The sequence below is a fragment of the Lentinula edodes genome (assembly GCF_021015755.1).
Source record: "Lentinula edodes strain Le(Bin) 0899 ss11 chromosome Unknown C8R40scaffold_10, whole genome shotgun sequence".
Taxonomy (NCBI): domain Eukaryota; kingdom Fungi; phylum Basidiomycota; class Agaricomycetes; order Agaricales; family Omphalotaceae; genus Lentinula; species Lentinula edodes.
In genome coordinates this window covers 36517-56343 of record NW_025764316.1, presented here as the reverse complement: position 1 = coordinate 56343, position 19827 = coordinate 36517, and the positions used below count along the sequence as shown (strand labels likewise).

At 46.1% G+C, this 19827-nt stretch overlaps 8 protein-coding genes across 8 annotated transcripts; 3 read left to right on the top strand and 5 right to left on the bottom strand.

Moving 5' to 3' along the window:
- Window positions 1–46: 46 nt before the first annotated feature.
- Window positions 47–1109, bottom strand: C8R40DRAFT_1159713 (uncharacterized protein; the record flags this gene model as incomplete). Its single annotated transcript, XM_046229922.1, has 3 exons — window positions 47–582; window positions 633–704; window positions 1091–1109. The coding sequence occupies 3 exons, from the start codon at window positions 1107–1109 to the stop codon at window positions 47–49; spliced, it is 627 nt and encodes a 208-aa protein (XP_046088266.1).
- Window positions 1110–2543: 1434 nt separating this feature from the next.
- On the top strand, window positions 2544–2924 carry C8R40DRAFT_1023629 (uncharacterized protein; the record flags this gene model as incomplete). Its single annotated transcript, XM_046223043.1, has 1 exon — window positions 2544–2924. A coding segment is annotated over one exon (381 nt), but the record flags the coding sequence as incomplete, so codon positions are not given.
- A 416-nt stretch (window positions 2925–3340) lies between these two features.
- Window positions 3341–3682, top strand: C8R40DRAFT_1040847 (uncharacterized protein; the record flags this gene model as incomplete). Its single annotated transcript, XM_046223949.1, has 1 exon — window positions 3341–3682. A coding segment is annotated over one exon (342 nt), but the record flags the coding sequence as incomplete, so codon positions are not given.
- A 467-nt stretch (window positions 3683–4149) lies between these two features.
- On the bottom strand, window positions 4150–4692 carry C8R40DRAFT_1067922 (uncharacterized protein; the record flags this gene model as incomplete). The annotated part of the gene is made up of 4 exons (XM_046225953.1): window positions 4150–4265; window positions 4295–4325; window positions 4375–4499; window positions 4656–4692. 4 exons carry the CDS (start codon window positions 4690–4692, stop codon window positions 4150–4152), a joined length of 309 nt encoding a protein of 102 aa, XP_046088263.1.
- Window positions 4693–5934: 1242 nt separating this feature from the next.
- On the bottom strand, window positions 5935–6795 carry C8R40DRAFT_1040692 (uncharacterized protein; the record flags this gene model as incomplete). Its single annotated transcript, XM_046223935.1, has 4 exons — window positions 5935–6029; window positions 6105–6195; window positions 6244–6615; window positions 6667–6795. Coding segments are annotated over 4 exons (687 nt in total), but the record flags the coding sequence as incomplete, so codon positions are not given.
- Window positions 6796–10608: 3813 nt separating this feature from the next.
- On the bottom strand, window positions 10609–11808 carry C8R40DRAFT_61432 (uncharacterized protein). The gene is made up of 2 exons (XM_046235643.1): window positions 10860–11808; window positions 10609–10799 (listed from the first exon to the last, which is right to left on the bottom strand). The coding sequence occupies exons 1-2, from the start codon at window positions 11628–11630 to the stop codon at window positions 10701–10703; spliced, it is 870 nt and encodes a 289-aa protein (XP_046088261.1). The 5' UTR covers window positions 11631–11808; the 3' UTR covers window positions 10609–10700.
- Window positions 11809–11987: 179 nt separating this feature from the next.
- C8R40DRAFT_1067919 (uncharacterized protein) lies at window positions 11988–13180 on the bottom strand (the record flags this gene model as incomplete). Its single annotated transcript, XM_046225952.1, has 3 exons — window positions 11988–12622; window positions 12690–12803; window positions 12865–13180. 3 exons carry the CDS (start codon window positions 13178–13180, stop codon window positions 11988–11990), a joined length of 1065 nt encoding a protein of 354 aa, XP_046088260.1.
- Window positions 13181–15262: 2082 nt separating this feature from the next.
- C8R40DRAFT_1181742 (uncharacterized protein) lies at window positions 15263–19722 on the top strand (the record flags this gene model as incomplete). Its single annotated transcript, XM_046232955.1, has 11 exons — window positions 15263–15663; window positions 15713–15826; window positions 15878–15974; window positions 16033–16145; window positions 16192–16944; window positions 16996–18283; window positions 18342–18767; window positions 18821–18874; window positions 18914–19005; window positions 19057–19144; window positions 19204–19722. Exons 1-11 carry the CDS (start codon window positions 15611–15613, stop codon window positions 19720–19722), a joined length of 3597 nt encoding a protein of 1198 aa, XP_046088259.1. The 5' UTR covers window positions 15263–15610.
- Window positions 19723–19827: the final 105 nt, after the last annotated feature.

Here is a 19827-nt window from a genome sequence, read left to right as displayed (position 1 = left end):
AGTTCAAACTGGTAATCTATCAAGAGCTATGAGCTAATTACATATGTTATTGCAAACCAAGCTCATCCAATGTAGAAAATAAACTGAGACCCATTTCCCAACGGTGTTTTTTGCGTAACTTCTCTTCTCGAGCCTCTGCAGCAGATAGGGAAGCCTTGTAGGCCTCTTCTGACTGAAACCCATGATCCACCCAGCGAAAATTACCTCCCGACGTATACTGTGTGAAGGAATATCGAGTTTCACTTTTCCGAATACGAGTATTTCCGTGCCTACAAACACCTGAAGGTATTGCAGCCAGAGAACCCGGTGGAAACTCGACAACTATCTCCAAGTCCCATAAAATGAGATGTCCACCCTTCTTCCAGCTGTATGAACCAAGTGACCATATCCAGCACCACAAAAAAGGCAGGTTGCCGAAGTCAATGTGGGGCAAACACACTGTGCACGGACCGAAGTTGAAAGCAGCGGATGCAAGTACGCTGTTGTCAAAAAGTTGAACGAGGGAGCTATCACTTGAAAGGAGGCGGTCAAATTGCGAACTGCAGTAGGCATAGAGTTTCGGCGCCCATGTTTTGAACACTCCTTATAAAAATGAGTGGTAGGTATATGATTTCATCAGTAGAGGGACGTACCAGTGGCATAACCAGAGAGCCGCTGGAAAGGGCCTGACGTGACAAGCTTATTGAGAACATTCTTGTTTGCTTCTTTATGGACAATATTGGCCGGTTTCTAAACGGGCATGTGAACAAGGAAACACTTCGAGACTAAGTAACATACCACCCGCCCTCCCCCATGAGCCACGCCTGCGTTGAGGGCCGCAAAGTCACTGCGCCGGCCATTAACATGCTTGCTCGTGAAAGATGCCTTCTTACCTTCCTCTTGAATGAGCTCCGCAGCTTCCGCTGCGCATTTCAGGATCCCAGCATCATCCGGATACACAACAAGAGCAATAACATGACGCTCTGCGTCGGCAATAGGAACAGTGGTGCTGATACAACGTAAGTATTCAGGTCCGGTTACAACTGACTTAGAAAGCTCACCCAGGAACTGCTTTTATTAAGCTGAATTTATGCAATGAACTGGGACCCACTAGCTCCTTCAACGACCATGTACGCCTCTCACCCTCCTCCCCATCATCATGGAGACCAACATATGAGGTTGAGGCAACAGGCGCATCACTTGCCAAAGAAAAGGATGCTCGGACAGCTGTAGCGTCGGGAACGAATCGAGAAACAGGTGTCGGGTGGGCACCAATCTCGTCTGCAGTCTTAATAGGATGTTCCTGCCGCTGCTTCTTCCGATTACGATGTCCGTGAGCTTTCGACCGCCTCGCCTTTCATTTTGCACTGTTTGATTGACTTGGGGCGCTGCTGGCTGGCAGCGAAGAGTGCGACTGCAACGTCGATGGGAAGGGCGGCTCCGGCAGCGTAGATCCAAGGATCTCTGGAGATGAGGGTACAGATGACAGCGGCGATGAGGGTGCGGGGGAGGGTGCAGGGGAGGGAGGCGTCGTTGGAAGGGAGGGGAACGAGAGAGGTATTTCTAAATGAGAGGTTGGGGCTGTGTCAGCTGCGTCATCGAGGTGGTCGAGGGTGCCCTCGAAGCTCACTGCATGGAAGAGGGCAGTGGAGAAGCTGAAATTCTTCTGGAAGATGTACGAGGATGCTCCCAAGGACTTGACAGCACCTATAAAACTCGGCCTAAGGTTAGCTGGTGCGTTGGAAAGGAAGATTGTAGGGGGGAGGGCACTGTTCAATGCTCAGAGGTCCCTTGCAAAGCCCATTTCTCGTGTTCCCAGGGCATAAGTACTCAAGAGGGGCTTTGAGGTACCTCTAAGAGCCGAAAGTGCACAGCATTGAGGAGCATGAAAGACGCGTCAACAAACGCGATTTCGAGACTCCAGCCCCGAGTTCCTGAGGCCGAGTACTCAGAAGGGCCGGAGGCAAGTGCGTCGCGTTCGCATCCACGTATGTTTATCAAACAATAAGGCATAAAAACTGACCATTTTGTAGCTTTAATTTGATCCTCATGAGGCCCGGGAGTAAGCTTTGTACACCTCAGTTTGCTGCGCAAAGAGCCGAGCGGTTGTTGAGGAATGGAGTCAGTGTCAAAAGGTGATGTATGTAGATGGTGGAGGCGGGGCAAGAAGTACGAAGTCACGTTGAAATAGATCAACAACTTCAAGAGACGCAGGTCTCGTGTCACGTGATAAGCGCTAAATTAACTTGCAAAGCTGAGCGCCTAAGAACTAACTGACCTTGTTGGACCTGCATTCTACTCCTCCCTTGTAATCGCTGAAGCCCTTTGTCCTTCCAACCAGTCGCAGGTGCTAGAGGTCGGCGCCGAAGATCAGACACGTGTAGGCCTGGCTATTTCATACGCGACAATGGTTACCCCGTACGGATGGTTCCAGTTCACTCACCATGCTGAAGCCGAAACGGCTGAATGGGCTTTGGAAGGAGAACCTGCGCTCACTATTCTCTTTGGGGCTACTTCAGTCAGGAAGGTGCGTCTGTGCGACTCTTGTTTTCCGTTTCTACCCTGTACTTTCGGACGGTGAACACGAGCTTCAGGGGGACTACGTCTTTACTGGTAACACAATAAGAGAGTATACATGCTTCAAAAACGGCGCGTCAATGATTACCGAAAAGCTCATCGACTTTGGTATCATGGCGGAAAGCGAACCGCGACGTGAAGCTCCGGCAAAGGCTGACTACATATCGGAGCACACAAGTGCATTGGAGGAGAGCATATTCCGTCTGAACGAGATGTTGATGAATGTCAAGAGGACTCAGAAATGGTGCGTTCGGATCTATTCTCCCTTGGCACATATTTTAATACATCTTTCGTACATTTTCCATACCCGCAATAACCGAGGCTTCTCGATCGTTTGGTCCACCCAAAAGTACGCTTTCATTTGGCATAATCATCTCCATCTTTCTATGTTTTCTGAATCAGCACAGAATCCCCACTCACATCTGCAGCTCGCGGAGCGTGCTTCACTGATGCAGATCTCCCTTTAGTTTCGAGTATTGGCTACAATCGACGGGACCAAATCCAATATTCTCTCCAAGGACAATATCGAACTCAATTATCTGAGCTTCCCCACACTCAAGGTTTGCCCTACGGATCCGAATACGGTAAGCATTCATCGTGGCCTTTGACTGCCAGCTCACTTTTCTAGTCGTTTGTTTGTTCCGGTATGCTATCCGTGCAGTAGTGGGCCCATCAGACCCGCCAGCGAACCGTGAGTTTTTGCTTAGATGTTTCTCGATCTAGATGAAGTTGAGATGTTACTCAGAAGTTTCCTCTGACATAGTACGACTCTGACGGCTGACTCGAAGGAACGGAATCCATCCAAACGATTTCTTGCGATCAATCCACTCAAGTATGTTCAGTCAGCGTACCAGCTCCCGGCGCTGCCTTGGTCTTCCTCACAAACGAGTTGTCCGAGATGGAGGGTGCTCCTTTGACAATGTTTGCAACAACAACTGCGACGAATGCAGGAAACACGGCTACTGTTGATGCTTCAGTTTTGGCGACATCTAATGGGAATAATGGGAAATCACCGCTGGGTAGTTCAAGTAAAGGGAGCACGAATGGCAGTGTCGTATTTAGAGAATCTGTAGCGGGTTTACTTCTTAGAGCGGGATCAATCTTGAGAGTGGTGTTTGTATTATAATCTTTGCTTTGTCGTGAACTGCTCACAACTACCTTCAGTTATATGTATATATACCTAGTATTGTAACTTAATCTGTATTTCGATAGGACTATGAATCTGGACTTTTGCAAAGCAGGAGTGCAATAATAATCAGAACAGATACTGAATACAACAATACTGAGATAACAATACATTAACATTAATGATAGCATAGATCAATGTTCTCCGTCTGAACTAGCTTGAGCGAAAGAGATTAGTTTGGCATCAGGACCATCTTCCTGCATTGCTCAAGGAGGGGCAATTGGTTCCGCCTCGAATAAGGCATATGATATCCAGACCTTGACGTGTCAACTAAAAGAAATACGTCGCTCATATAATGATTGAGCTGTTTCTTGCTTCCCTTCTTCAATCTCGAGATCAATGTATGCCTTCCAAAGGAGTTCTGGCATGGAGAGAGGTGACTGTGAAATTCCAAGCTCGACGATGGCTCAAGTACGGGCAAAGTCTTCCACTTGTGATTCAATTTTGGCGCATCTGATCCATGCAGAAGAGTTGGCGGGGTCAAACTGAATGAATGTGAGTATTGGGAAAACCAAAGCACCTGCTAGAAACAAACATCTAAGCACTTCTCACAGAGCTTCCTAACGCAGTCAAACTCCCAAAGCTAAGAAGAAAGGTCAACGATTTTTCCAACTATTGATAGAGACACGCACATTGGTCTCGAGTTCGATATAGCCTTTGAACAACTTCTCTTTAGGGCATATGCCACGCCCATTATCTTCTGAGCTGCGGGAAGATCCAGTCTTCTTATCATGAACTTGGCGAACATAATCCAGAGCTTGGCAAAGGTAAATATTTTATAAGGGACGAGACTTATTGCGGTTTGCTAGATTTGGCGAGTATGAGAATCTTGACAGGTAATTGTTGGTCGTAGAGTTGAAACGAGATCAGCACGGGCATACCTTAGTCTCATTTGGGACACACGGCAACCCACCTCTTGCATATAGTGCTTGCCCATAATGCTCTTCCATCTTGATAAACGCCTGCTACGCCTTGCCATCAGGCTCCCATTTCATCCAATGCTCAAACACCTGCCACGCACCAGCTACATTCTGCGGCGGTTCTTCAAGATAGACGTATTTGCATCATAGCCGGTTGACTCGAGGAAGCAGTGTTACAAGGGGAAGGTCAGGATGGGAAGAAGATTCTTAGAAGGAGACCCAAAGTTTGCTGTAGTCGAGGGGGCAGTTGCGTTTGAGCCATTCATGTGGAATGCACCGTGTAAGTTCAGGCCAATGAAAAAGCAAACTGTAGCGCAATTGTATAGCAGCGGTTATGTACAAAAACATCCATAGTTTTATAGAAATAACAAAAACTGAGTACAAGGCTCGATCCTGTAATGAAAATGTGTCAGGCAGGGCAATGAGTGGCCAAAAGAGAATAAGAGGGAATCACCTCAGTGCACCTCGATTGCCTCCTGACTAGCTATAATTTCATTGCATGTCAACGGCTCGCCACATTTGATTGTGATTGAGAGAATTCCATTCGAAAGGACCACATTGATATCCTGCAGTGCGTAAATAATTTTAACAAAAATGTTCTACAAAGCACAGAACCGGTATACCTCAGTTCCAGTAGGGATAGCTAGAAGACGATAAAACTCCCCATGAGCCCTCTCCATCGTCTGTTGCACTGGCATGGCTGTTTCATTGTCGGGAGTAGCAATAGGCATATTTGATTCTCTCGTAGTAGAAAATGCCCCCACAAGGTGAGCGGGCCAATGCGGAGCAAGTGACACACCCCAGACAGCAATGTTCCGCTGCTTCATTATGGCAGAATAGCCAGTGGTGACCTTGACATTTTGGCGTCGTACACCTGGTATTTCCACATCGTAATGAAGAATATGGTTCTGGCAGTCATAGTAGGAGTCAACCCGTGGTGTGTAGGCTGCCAATGAAAGTGGGCGGACGAAACGCAGCATAGAATCAAAGTAGCCTCGGTGTTCCATTTGTTTGTAGGGGGAGTGGCTTTCAACATCAACCAAGAGAAGGTTAAATAGGAAAGATTGCTACAATATACACGTGCACATATATCATCCAAAGGTAAAGAAGCTGTAAGGCGACGGTCATGGTCAAGATGGCATAGTTGAATCAGATTAAATTGACAGGCAATAGCTAGTGTAATAAGATTTGAGAAAGACATGAGCTCAACAGATATCAAATGAAGTTCAAAGGGAAACATAATTGTTAAACAGAGAAAATCCCAGGTGAAATTCAAAGCATATTGTACGTCCCAATGGAATCCAACATCTGCATGAAGAGCCAATGGTGAATTGCAATCTGAGCATCTTTGAGTTCCGTATTAGGGTCTTAAGTATCTTTCAACAGCTTGATCAGATACGAAGCAGGAATCCTCATCGACCTTGTACATGTCCGGAAGGAACAAGATCCCGATGAGAAATAGGCTTCGCGTAAGCCAGGACTGTTTAGGTCTTGAGGAAGATATAAAGAGTCGTCATCTTCCACAAGGATAATCTTGACAGAGGTGTAAGTATGGATTCGTGATTATAACAGAATACTCACTTGCATTGGGTTGCCGTCACGCAATACCCTAGTAGCACCCGTTGCTGCCCAACACATTAAGCGCATGCGGAATGTAGGAGACTGCAGTCCAGTCAAGCTGGCCTTAACCTCGGGGCTGAGCCTATCCATGATGCCAGAAAATAGTTCGGGGCACGGTGCTCCAATGCCCATAAGAAAATCCTTCACAATATCTTGAAAGATCCTCCCCGCAAAGTTAGGGCCAGCATTGCTAAACGCATTGGCCAGCTCGTCCAGCAATTGATTTTCAATACTAACAATAATACGGATATTGAGAGAATCAAAACCACGTATTGTGGATATTTCTGCAGTTCGGACAAATTCTTCAGCACCTCCAAAGAAGCTGCGCACAATCTGAACAGAAGCATTGAGTTTTTAATGTTTGAATGAACAGTCTATACTCACATCGACTAAATCAACACCGGTAGAGCAAGGAAGCAAGAAACCTTTGATAAAAGCAGTAAAATATGCATTTTCAACGTCTATGGGACCAACTACTGTGTTGTGCAACATTTCCCATGCAAGCTTCCGGTGACCAGCTTCGGACCGTCCATTTAAGACTCCAGGCTAATCATGGAAGTTAGTCAAATGCAAGTAAAAGTCATAAGCATCGCACCTGGAAGTTGTGATATGAGGCAAAGTGAGAGGTAAAGTCCGCAATGCTATCCATAGGTCCAATGTTTAGCCAATGGTCCAGTGTCTCACTGAGAGAAGGCAAATATGAGGAGACCAGATCTCGATGAAGACAGGATGTGTTGCAATCGTTGAGTAGGTAGATAAGGAGAAGAGGATTTAAGTGACCAGGGTAATGACCATAAACAAGAGCCAACGATGTTACTGCCCCAAATAAAACCAGCTCTTCATGCTTGTTGGATGATATCTGTACATCAGCAGCTTGAAGTGTTGTGTATCCCTCATAAAGTGGAGTACAGAATTCACTCTCGCGTTCCTCGAAAAATTGGCGGAAGACTTCAGCAATTGCTGACTGTTCGAGACCGGGGCCTGAAGAGATGTAATCATCCTGGTCATTTACACTACCATGGCAAATTTAGTGATCATCCCAAGAATATTTCTGAAAAATTGAGCTTACCAGACAAATCGACGGGTCGGAGATAAAACTTTGCTCCAATCTCCACTCTGTACTGAATTCTTCATTTGTGCAATAAACTTTGCTGCAAGTTCTTGTTCATCAGTACCCTTTACTTGGAATCCGGGACAGTTTGACCCTTGACGTTGAACCTCAGACACAATTTTGAAAATGGTTGGAGTACGTTCATCATCAAAAAATATGGGAATAAAACTGAGGGGAGCAGGTTGAGTCCAGGGCTCCTCCCATAGCTTCTTAGGTAATACCGGGTCTACTATCGAGGATGTTGAGACCTAATTAATACTGTTAGAAAAGGATGAAAGGGATAAAGGCCTGACATACTAGCGTAGAAGGAGATTGAGACATGTTACTATTTTGCTCTAGTCCCGATGATGGTTGGGGCTCCTCGTCATCTGTTTCTAATGATGTTAAAGATTGAGCTACAACCCTTGAGTCCTGAGTATAAAAATCAGCAAATAGACTTTACTTGAAATTAGAACACTTGCTTCTTCATCATCGTCATCGTCATCTGGCTCACACGACCCCTCAATTTCCTCCTCATCCAAAGCATTGACATTGAGGTTGGCATCAGAGTCATTGTGGAACATACTGTATAGGCGTTTTGACAAACATCGATGAGGACGGATGGTATTATCAGACCCCAGATATACTTGAGCAAGGCTCACATTGGCCTCAAGTGGGTGACTTCGAATAACTGTCATGTTGAAATCAGACCATCAATCGAAGTTCAAGAGGTTAGATCTCACTCACTAGCATGAAGAGTGAAATGATTGTCTCAAGTAATAACCAGCTTCGGAATTACATATGTACCAAAGTTGCTAGTCAGAATATCTTGAATGGTTGTATATCTCTCATAGGGCATTGGCCTGAGTTTCGAAGTATTGTATGATCCATTAGCCCGACCATGATTGCTAAAACCCAGGAGTTGAAGAGGTAGAAGCTCTTGCGGAGCAAGTGGTAATGACGAGGAAACTGATGGGAGATTATATTGTTGCCTTAGCTTGACTGTGATATCAGAGAATAAATCGAAGATGGTAGTAGAAGTTGGAAGATTCGGGTACTGGTGGAATAGGCCCAATGCATTGAGCACCATACGGTATGCTTCCTTGTTGATTTCATAGAAGATAAGTTGCCTTGGAAGATGGTAGAACTGGCAAATGACGAGGTTTCAGTAGAAAGTATATCAAGAGGGGAGAAATGCATACATTGATTTCTCCTGTTGGAGGCAGCGGTAGATAAACTAGAACATCAATGCTTATAACCTCTACTCCTCCGGAAGCTACGTTAATGCAGTCATCAATACTTGGGACTCGTTCTCTACGACCAAGCCCAGGAGGCCGGATGGCCTTTCCGCGCCTTTTCTCTTTTTTAGGATTCTGTGGAAGGGACTGGCTGGCGTGGTCAAGACGTGTATGATTGGTGCGCTGAATAACTGTCAACCCTGGAAAGCCTGAAGCCGTAGTGACACGAGAATGTCCCTGGGAACCAACAACCCGACCGTACCCATCAGTTGCACCAGGTGCTTGCATGCTAGTATATGGCCTGCACACAGAAGGGGCGGGAGGAGGTAAAGTTGATAGCGTCTGACCACATTCAGGTTCAACAATAGAGAGAGGTCGTGCCTCAATGTTCGAAGTCTGGTGTTGACTTAGAGAGGAAAGCGGCGGTGCAGAAAGAGCTTGGCGCGAACCTAAGGAAGGTGTCTGAAGTATGGGCCACTGTGTTAGGTATGGAGCAGTCGAAGAAGTGCATAGTGACTGATGTTGATTAGAAGGTGGAGGGGGTGGAATAGGTCTCGGCACCGATTGCGAAGACGGGAACTGTGCTTGATTCTGAATCAGTGCTTGGGACTGCCGCATGGGATCAAATGAAGGGGACGTGTAGGTGGCTTGTGGTGCTGGAAGAGAAGCACTAGGAGGTAAGGAAGAATGTGCGTTCTGTGATGAAGTAGTAGGTGCCTGCGACGAGGGTTGAACAGAGGGAAATGCTGGATATGGCCCAGCTTGATTGGGTAAATTCTGTGTTAATGCTTGCGAACGCAAAAAGGACTGCATATAGTGTCAGATGATAGAAGGGGAAAATATAAGGCAGATCTACCTGAAAAAGTGTCGGAGGATGTGGATTCTGACCCGCCAACTCAAGCCCTTGAGCATTTGGTGTGGCCATGAAAGACTGTAGTAGGCGGTAGAGTTGGTCATTGTTCATATTACCGTCGCCGCCATTACCAGTATTGCCATCCATTGCTTGTGATTGAAGGACGCTGGGAGTTATGGGCAAAAAAAATGAGATTCATTTACTATATATGATTATTGGGTATAACATCGATGGGAATAATCCTGTAAGGCATATCCAATCTGGTTCCAAGTTAATAGCTGATAGTGAGAATGTAGTTAGCAACACGTTGGGAAGGAATTGCTAACGTCGAGAGAGACCATCGGTAATGTATCAAGAACTAGTTGATCATCTAAATAGAGAGGTAAAGTGAAGATCAGAAGGACGAAATTCCAACAGTTGAAGCACAGAAGGGAATCTTTGAAGACGTCAACAAAGATGCAGAGACTAGATGTAAAGATCTCGGAGAATCGACAACTACCAGTTTGAAATAGAGCAAATGATTAGTTGAATCTGAAGTACAAGGCACTATGCGGATCAATAAAGAGTATGGAATATTGAACGAAATCTGCTGTCATAAATAGGGCGAATCTTATGTCGCTGAAAGGAAAAAATGATTAATCCGACTTCATGTATAGAGAGAACATAGATAGCTGATGATAGCTGACGCACCGAGAACGACTGGTTGCGTAGAACCTTGTCCTTGTCGACCCAGTACGTTGACCTCGGATGGACGATGATCACTGAAGATTTCCATGATTGAAAATTCTGCTAAATCGGCGGTATCCATTTTCAGATCATTGATTTCATAGCCGTCTCCTCTGAGTTGCCAGAGTTTGCTAGCCCCACCCCCAATTCCTGAGTGCAAAAAGGCGGAGTAGATCTACTGCAAAAATTTCGTTCGCATGTAGTAGTTAGAAGCAAAAAGTGAGAGGTGTCAAGTACGTCATCCATTAATCTGTTTACCTCGTAGCCAACGCCCAACGCTAAGTAAGACTGCATTGTGCTTGGTTCACGGGAAAAATACGCTTTCATGGATATATCGATAAATACCGATGTTCAAACGTTCACTCCCGCCGTTGAAAGATTATTGTACAAGCATCAATGTTATAGGTGCACTGTACATTGCACTCATGAGCACTAAGGTCAATAACCATGGTATCCTTTCCCCATTCCCTTATCCTAGCAACTCAACGAGCTCCCAGCTTGATGCCATGGTTCACGGCCCATTACATTTCGTAGCAGCCGGATCACTTATGCGCATAGAGTTGAACGTCGCATACACTGGTTCCGGAGTAATGGGACAAATCTTCTGTCGCTGAAGGTAGAAAATAATTCAGTTCGACTTCAGAATGAGAGCTGGTAGTGGGTGACTGACCGAGAATGACTGATTGCGAGGATCTATTATGGGAGTCGAAACAAGCTGGTATGCCTTGGATTTGACCAAAGGCCATTGTAGAAACAGCCGAGGAAGTCTCTTGCTACAGCCAATCATTATCTCCTCCCCTGTACGATCATATGCATATCGCAAGAAGATATGATACCAATTCTCCTCTCCCACATCCATTCCATTAGGGTTAATGCCTCTGATCTTTCTGGAATATTCCCCACCTCGGTGATGTTGAGTGCAAGAATCCCAGTCAATGATTGAGGATATCATTCCATTGTGATCCACAAGAACATTCCTCGGTGCGAGATCATTGTGGCTTAGGCCTAAGTCTGCAAGTTGACGAACTATGTAGTCCATTGTGCACGTCAACTCCCATGGCATAGACTTAATTCCCAATTGTCGCATTTCGAAGGCAAGGTTGGGATGCGGAATCCTCTCCATCAAGATATATGAGCAGTTGCCCGATCGACCGTAGCGCAGCACGTGTGGAACCGGAAGCCTGGTGCGGGCTAGGTCCATGTTCGCAACTATGACGGAGACATCAACCAAATAAGAGAATAGCTTGAGAACCTTGTCTTTGTCGACCCAGTACATTGACCTAGGATGATAATCTCTGAAGATTTCGACAGTTGAAAACTCTGCTAGATCGGCGGGATCCATTTGCAGATGTTCGACTTCAAGACCATCTGTTCTGAGTTGCCAGCCTTGCCCCAAGTCTTGAGTGCAAAAAGGCGGGGCAGATCTGCTTCGGGCTGGCATGGACTTGGAGTAAAAAACTAGAAAAAACTTCAAGAGTCGGTCTGTGGCGCGTGTTTACATAGCAGATTACATAAATCCACAAAACCTCAGGCCTCAGGTCTTCCCCATTACCTCATCTGTGTCGCGAATCACTCCCACCGGCTGTTCCCTTGTGGGACCCCATCATCGACGGAGCCGCGTGTCTATCTATCTATCTCAGACAGCATAAGGAGTTGTAGTTTTTGTTATAACAACCATCACTTTCAATAAAATTTCGAGGATTCAGATATGCACGACAAGTTGAGATACGTAAAGTTACAGCCTAATCCATCAAGGTGAATAGGTGTACAAAGATTATTACTAGACACGACGACTCTGTCACTTCCTGGTGTTGCCGCTTTTCCCTTTCCCCTTTGGGCCCTTTCCCTTGTCCTTACCAGCCGTGTCATTATCATTACCCTCCTTTCTGGCACTTTGAGCATTCCCAGGACAACCAGAATCATGTGCATCTCTGTCACTGACAACATAGGCCTGGCCACATACAGAGCATTTTGTAAATCCATCGGCTGTTGGAGTTATATTTCGTCCACTAGAGGGGCCTGCTGCATTTGAATGATGACTCCCAAGACTTAGATGGCCGACAACGTATTTGTTCTCATCGGTAGATTTCTTAGATTCATCGGATACATGGTCACCACTCCCACTCCCATTGCTAGAGGTATTGTCCAGCTGACCATGTCTTCGCAATCCCCCTCCATGAATAGGCACCGGGACTCCAGGAACCACCGGCACTTGAGCGGTTCGCCCTCGTTGTGGTTGCGGATGCAAATTAAAAACTTCGGGCGAAGGAGGGCTATAGCCATGGGAATGCAAGGGGCCTTCATTCCGAGCGTAATTATAAGATGGAGGAACTGCACCAGCAGGAAGCTGACCGAGGGTAGCTGGAAGCCCTTCGAGAACTGAGTTACTTTGAAAATTAGCATGACGATGGTGTCCAAATCCGCTGGGGAAACCTGATTGTTCAAATTCATGATGAGATTGGCATGGTGAAAGCAACAAGGAACATAAAATTCAACTGACCTTGAAATCTTGAAGAGGTCTCGTGAGCTCGGTCAAATGCAGGGCCTTGCCAACCTGTAGCACCTTGGGTAGGACCGGCACCCGCACCTTGAGCGGCAGGAACATGAGGGAAGGCTAGGAGACAATACCATTGAGATACATTATAATGCAGGTATACCTTAGACATTCAACTGACCTGCAGTGTTCCCTGTTTGTTGATAGGCCCTCTGGACATTACCACCACCAGGAGGTGCGGGATAACCATGGGGCACATAGCCTGTATAGTTACCAGTATTTCCTGGATAATGATGAGTCTGATACTGTCCGTGGTTAGCTCCAGGTGGTGCATTGGGGTAATAAGCAGGAGGAGCTTGGTTATGACCAGGTGGTACATTGGGGTTATGACCAGGAGGGGCATTGGGGTTATAAACAGGAGGGGCGTTGGGGTTATTACCAGGCGGACCTTGACCAGGATAGTTATACGGATAGCCATAATTGCCTCGACCAGCCATGATAAGCTACGATAGCGAAGAATTAATCCGGTGGTCGACAAAAGCAAGGGGTAGGCTCACCAATGTGTAAAGACGGCAAAAGTAGATAGAAGAGAGAGAACTGAAAATGCGATTGGGGTTTTTCCAGCTCAATGAAATTCGCTCTTCTGTCTAAGGTTTTTATAGGAGCAGGAAGGGTTTGCGAGTGTTGTTGACCATACTATTTCTGGACCAGAGGAGTCAAAATCCTGCGATAGAAAGCGTGTTAGATAGAATGACTTGAGGTACATCGAAATAAGGAAATTGTGGCACTATGTAGATTGACTCATGGGTAGGGGGGAATTAAATGTTCAGATTTAGCACGCGAATATTCATAGATGTTAGTGATGCTAACAAAGTTGTAAACTTCGAGACACAAATCAAATTTGAATGTACATGGGAGTCAATGGGGGTTAAGGGCGTGTAGTACAGTGAGCAGCACCTTGTGTAGCGGGGGGTCGAAGTAGTAACTGCACAGTGAAATGTAGAGACCGAGCTTTGAGAGACTGAGAGACTAAGAGCGAGCATCAGAGTCATACAAGGACCCACAACCGATTTACGATCTCGGAAACATCAGTTTGAACCGAGGGACCATCATTACAGGAATGTTTTGGGCACGAGACCTAGTATTTTCAGAGATAGACAAAATGCTGTGAAATTCTATGCCCCGCGACTCCCCGCGCTCTCAGCCAGCGCTGAGCTAGCTCATCTAAATCATGATGCAGATGATATTCAGTCTCAGCGGCGAGGTCATTATCGTATGATAACAGACGTACCAAATTAATCTTTTCACGACACAGATATTGAGTAGAGTCAATCGAGTTTGTTCAAAAAGACCGCAGAAATCATCGAGTCCCGGAGACAGCCGCGGTGCAATGGCCTGTAAAGGGGAGTCAGCGAGTCAAAAGTCGACCCGTGAACAAGTACATACATACCTCTAGGTTCTGATTAATCTGAGACAGATCTCTAACGAAAAATTGGTGTTAGTACTCTGTTTTTGGGACAAAGACCGCATGTTTTTTGAAAGACATCATTGTGATAATGACTCGATTAACTAAAATTCTATATTCGGTTGAAAGGATTTTTTAGCCTAAGCGTTTTTTGGAAGGTAAACGTCAATTGGCAGCAAGCGCGCTAATGCTAGAAATGTTGCAACGAGGACAATAACCCACAAATTTGAGCGACTCAAAGATACGTGCCTTAGATGCCTCAGCACCTCTCAGCACATCGTCAGGACAAGACAGATTGGGACATATTACAGGTGCCGTGGAGATACGAGAGACCTAAACTTCGCGTCGTATACCGGGTTCGATTGGGGAGCATTTCCAGTGCCTCCCAAGTAAACGGTCAAATGAGACAAGGACATGACGATGAAATTGTCGGAGGACAGCAAAAGTCAGTACTGTAATTCGACAGTGATAAAGCTGTAAGCCAACCTACTAGTATAAATAATTAGCAGGTCCGGGTTAGAGTCTGAAACGGAGGTCAGTCAATTCTCGTTGGCAAAAGTGAATGTGGGGTTTCCGATTGTATGAGAGCAGAACTTCAAGGAGAAATTTTCATTTGAGCGCAAGTTGATCGTGAGCGCGTTCGTCGTTGAGAAGAACAATGAACATACGTGGCTGTGCTATTATTGCGGAACATTCCGAATCAATTGATACTATCGATCCGACTCAAATTGCTCTCGTTCATCTTTATTTTGTCTACTCATCGTTATGGCTTGCGAAATCATGTCCATCTATCAAGGGATAATCCGCAATGAGAAACAAACTGGTCACATTCCAATATCCAATTTCGCGTATGTTTCGCCAGTGTTTAATCCTGTTCAATGCATATGTTAAGGACGAAAGTTATGTTACTGCTATCTACCCATTCCTTTCCTTCCCCATAACTTCCAAGTTCAAGAGGACAACTGAGGCATTGCCAACATGCGCATCGTCATAGAAAGAATGGTTAGACCGTTGGCTCATGGCAAGCTCATCTTTCGACAACCCATCTAGCCTCTTGAGCATTATATATGCATTATACAGGTCATTGGTTTAATCTTGCTGCTAGATCCTTCGTGTACCGAACCCTACCGAACCGTGCCATCTGGCTGACCTCGAATATTAGTACGGACCAGAATCAGTCAGGATTCCAGAGAAGGAAAATTGGGAACTTTAGCATACCATCCGAAAATTTTTTAGTATCCGCATTCTGTTCCTTCGTTTCACTGCGCCCACTGCGAAGAAGTCCAAGAACCCAGTGTGATCTGGTGTAGTCTGGTGTGATGCCGGTCAAAGCTGCAAAAAGCGTGTGGCGTTGCACTGAGTCATCATTTGAAATGCTTCTTGTTTCTCTACAGTTTGATATTCGTCGCAATTTGCGTCTTGACTCTGGCAAGACGACGCATATGACCAGCATCTTCGCGCAATGGGTGTCAAGTCGCTCTGGACCCTATTGACCCCAGTCGGTCGGCCTGTGATGTATGATATTTTCGTCTAACCGTTGTCTGCACGTCTCTCATGAACCTAGGCTGGAAAACATGGAAGGGAAGATAGTGGCAATCGATTCTAGTATATGGATATACCAGTTTCAAGCCACGATGAGAGCGAAAGATGGTCGTGCGTTAGTGAATGCTCATGTTCTGTATGTTCACGCAGTCCTTTTCTGTTCATTTCACCTCATATGAAATCCTAGTGGCTTCTTGCGCCGGATCTGTAAACTCTTATTCTATGGAATGAAACCTGTTTTCGTCTTCGATGGAGGCGCGCCAGTTCTCAAGCGCGAAACGCTGGTGAGAACACCGATCATGCTCCCTGTAAACGTTCACACCTGATACGTTCATTCCGAAGAATGAACGGAGAAAAAAGAAAACTGGTGCAGCTGCAAGCCATGTCAAACTTGCTGAACGGCTGTTAGCTGCTCAATTGAGACGAGAGGCCCTTAAACATGTCAAGAAGTCCTCGTGCGTTCTTCTTTTTGCCTTTGGAACTGCACCTCATATAATATAGCCCGACTAAAGGGAAAGGGAGTGCTGATGAAGCGCCGATAGAACTCAACGATGGCACAGTTTACCTGGAGGATATCGACTCTGCTATACCCTCGACCCCGCACAAGAAGACGTCAAAGGCCAAAGAACCAACTTCGTCAGCCAAGAAGAACAAGTTTTATGACCATGATCCATATCGACTGCCTGACGTCAATTTAGAGGAGAGAGTCGCTGTGGCAACGCGCTCATCTGCACCAGATCCTCGTTTGGCAACGGAAGACGAACTGCGTCTGTTCATCGAAAACATGCGCCCGGAAGATTTCGACGTCACTTCACCTGCTTTCAGGGAGCTTCCTACAGAAGTCCAATACGAAATCGTAGGCGACCTTCGCTTAAAATCACGACAGACCTCGTACACACGTCTACAGCAAATGCTGAAGAGCGCTCCTACTCCATTGGACTTTTCTAAACAGCAAATCAAGAATCTTAAGCAACGAAACTCCCTCACACAGCAACTGCTGACTACCACAGATAGCATCGGAAAGGCACACATTTCTATCCCCGTTCGAATTGCTAGTGAGCGAAACAGGGAGTACATGCTGATCCGGAATGAGGGTGCTACTGGAGGTTGGATTCTGGGAATAAGAGATGAAGGGACTAAACAGAAACCCATCATCATTGACCATGAAGAGAAGAAGACTCAAGGAAATGGCAAAGGAAACATTAAAATTGGGCAAGACAGCGATGAGGATGATGACATGGAAGAAGTGAGCATGTAAGCTGTTTCATTTCTGACAGAGGCGCATTTGCTAACTATTAAACGCAGACCCATAGAGGTCGAGGTCGAGGTCGATCCCGATCTTAGAACCTTTCGTAGACACTCCGCGTTGTCAGCTATATCTCGTCGTTATAAACCTAAACCTTTGGCGCCGCTGAATACGAAAGGAAAACAGAAGGCCGTGACAATTCCCTTGTTTGATTTGGATGAAGATGACGAAAACGAAGTTTCTTCCGTGCAGGCACAACAACAGGACTATTGGGAAGAAGACGAAGAACTGGCGTTTGCTATCCAGGAGTCTCTCGAGTATTCCAATGTGCACACCTCGACGGGAGCTTCTTCTTCGCGCACTCAAGTTCCCTTTGAAATGTCTCAGGGAACAGGTCATCAGGATACTCCTCCTGGAGCTGGGTCTCGTTCTCGTCTAGAGACAGCTTTATCCATAGCCAATGCCAGTGCTTCACGGAGCTCAGATCACGAGCCCGTCCGCTCGTCTACGTCTTTTGGACAACCATTTCTGCTCAGATCTACGCCCATATCCGGGCCTGTCGTGGAATCAAAGTCCCGAGTCACCACGAGTGATACCGTTTCAAACGTATCTGCAGGACTTAATCAATTGCCATCTCAATCACCTTCCCAGATTGTGCCCGCTGTCCCCGTTGCAAAAAAGACATCGCCGTCGTCTGTAAAGACCACTATATACAGTGTAAATTTACTCAAACCCGAAGTCAATTCATCTCTCCCAAAAGGTTCAAACAAATCCACGATTGTTCCTCCGGCTGCATCGTCGATTATAGAATTGGGTTTGCAGCCTGAGAAAGCTCCGTCGATGCCTCTTCGTGAGGACGATGTCGATGGAGCGGAGGTCTCTGGGGTCAAGGAGAATAATCATGCGTATATGATTGTTCCCCCTTTGTCGTCTGAGGATGAAGACGACATGGAGGAGATCTCTATGCGAAACTCACTCACTATCAGGGCAGACGCATCTCCTCCTCCAGATGAGCCGACGATAATGTCCACTTCGGAACTCGATTCAGAACTCAATCAGACTACCATTTCTCCTTTGAGATCTTCTCCACCTGAAAAACCTCCACCTGAACATGATCGCTCGCGACCACCTACCCCGCCCTTGGATGAGGATTGGGATGCCGCTCATGAAATGAATCCTGATGCTGAGGAAGGGGACTTCGCTCAGTTTGTATCTCAAGTGAAAGGCCGTAATATCGACGATGTTCGCCGCGAAATCGACGCAGAGATTGCTTCGCTGGACCAGCAACGGAAAAATGCAATGCGTGACGCAGAAGATGTCAACCAGCAAATGGTGACACAGATCATGGTACACAGTGAACGAAGTTGTAGTAGAAATAAGTGCTGAATGATCCCCTTCATTGTAGATGATGTTGCGCCTGTTTGGAATACCATACATCACAGCACCCATGGAGGCTGAAGCTCAGTGTGCAGAGCTGCTTTCATTGAATCTCGTCGACGCTATTATTACGGACGATTCGGACGTTTTTCTCTTTGGGGGATATCGGGTTTTCAAGAATATGTTCAATCAATCCAAAACTGTAGAGTGCTTCCTGCTTTCAGATCTCAGTCGGGAACTCGGATTGGATCAAGGAACTCTCATTCGCCTTGCATATCTGCTGGGCAGTGATTATGTTGAAGGACTTCCAGGTGTGGGTCCTGTAGTTGCGATGGAGTTATTGAAAGAGTTTCCAGGAGATGACGGACTACATAAATTCAAAGATTGGTGGCTGAAGGTACAATCTGGTAAGGATCACGAAAATGACAACAGTTCGTCGTTCCAAAAGAGATTTGTGAGTTTTTAGATCTCTATCTCGTACCCTCAATTTTCACAATGTGTTTACAGAAGAAGAAATTCAAGGATCTTTACTTACCTGTGGACTGGCCAAATCCCGCAGTGGTGAGTGTCAAACCCTGGTTGAACAGCCCGTTCTAACAGCCATCTCAGAGGGATGCTTATTATCATCCGACAGTTGACACCTCTGACGAACCGTTCAAATGGGGTCTACCCGATCTAGATGCCCTTCGCGCGTGTGTATTGATTTCAAACCCGTGTCAAACTATGGACTGAACATTTCACAGCTTCTTAAACAGCGAGTTGAGCTGGGGTCAAGCCAAGGTCGATGATCTACTCGTACCTATTGTTCAGAAAGTGGGAAAACGGGGACAAGTTCGTATCCGTTCATTCCTATGCTTATCATCCTTTTCCGATTAATGATTTATGATCAGGTGAACGCTATAAACCGCCAGGGTAATCTAAACGTTTTCTTCGACGTTTCCGCCGGCAGTGGCACCGCTGCACCCAGAAAACGGCAAGCGTATGCTAGCAAGCGCCTTCAGCAGGTAGTCTCTGATTTCAGAAAGAAGCGTAACAGTGCGGGCACGTCCACAACAGCCGAATCATCCTCAGATGATGACAGTCAAAAAAGTGAGGACAGAGAAGATGTACAGCCTCCAAAGAAAAAAAAACGAACGTCCAAGAAAGTCAAGGAAAAGTCAAATTCGGGAAATTTGGCTACCAGAAGCAAAAAACCCACAGCTCGTCGACCTCGGGCGACAAAAAAGAGCAATGTATCTGGCGAAGATGAAGATGGTGGTGCGTTTGTAAGAGGACCCGAAGCAGGAAATGCTGCGGCACCTAGTACACCACTAGCAGTTAATTTGCGACCCCGACCCAAACCGAAGCCTAATAATCGTCGTGGTGCTTTGTCGAATCATGACGATTCGATTTTAGGGAAAGAAAGATAAACCTATGCTACTTAACGATGTTTCGGTACACACACTTGCACTCCCAGCTTGCACTAGCGAGTAAGAAATCAGTTAGAGTTTTCCATAGTTTTTCAGTGTAGCGTT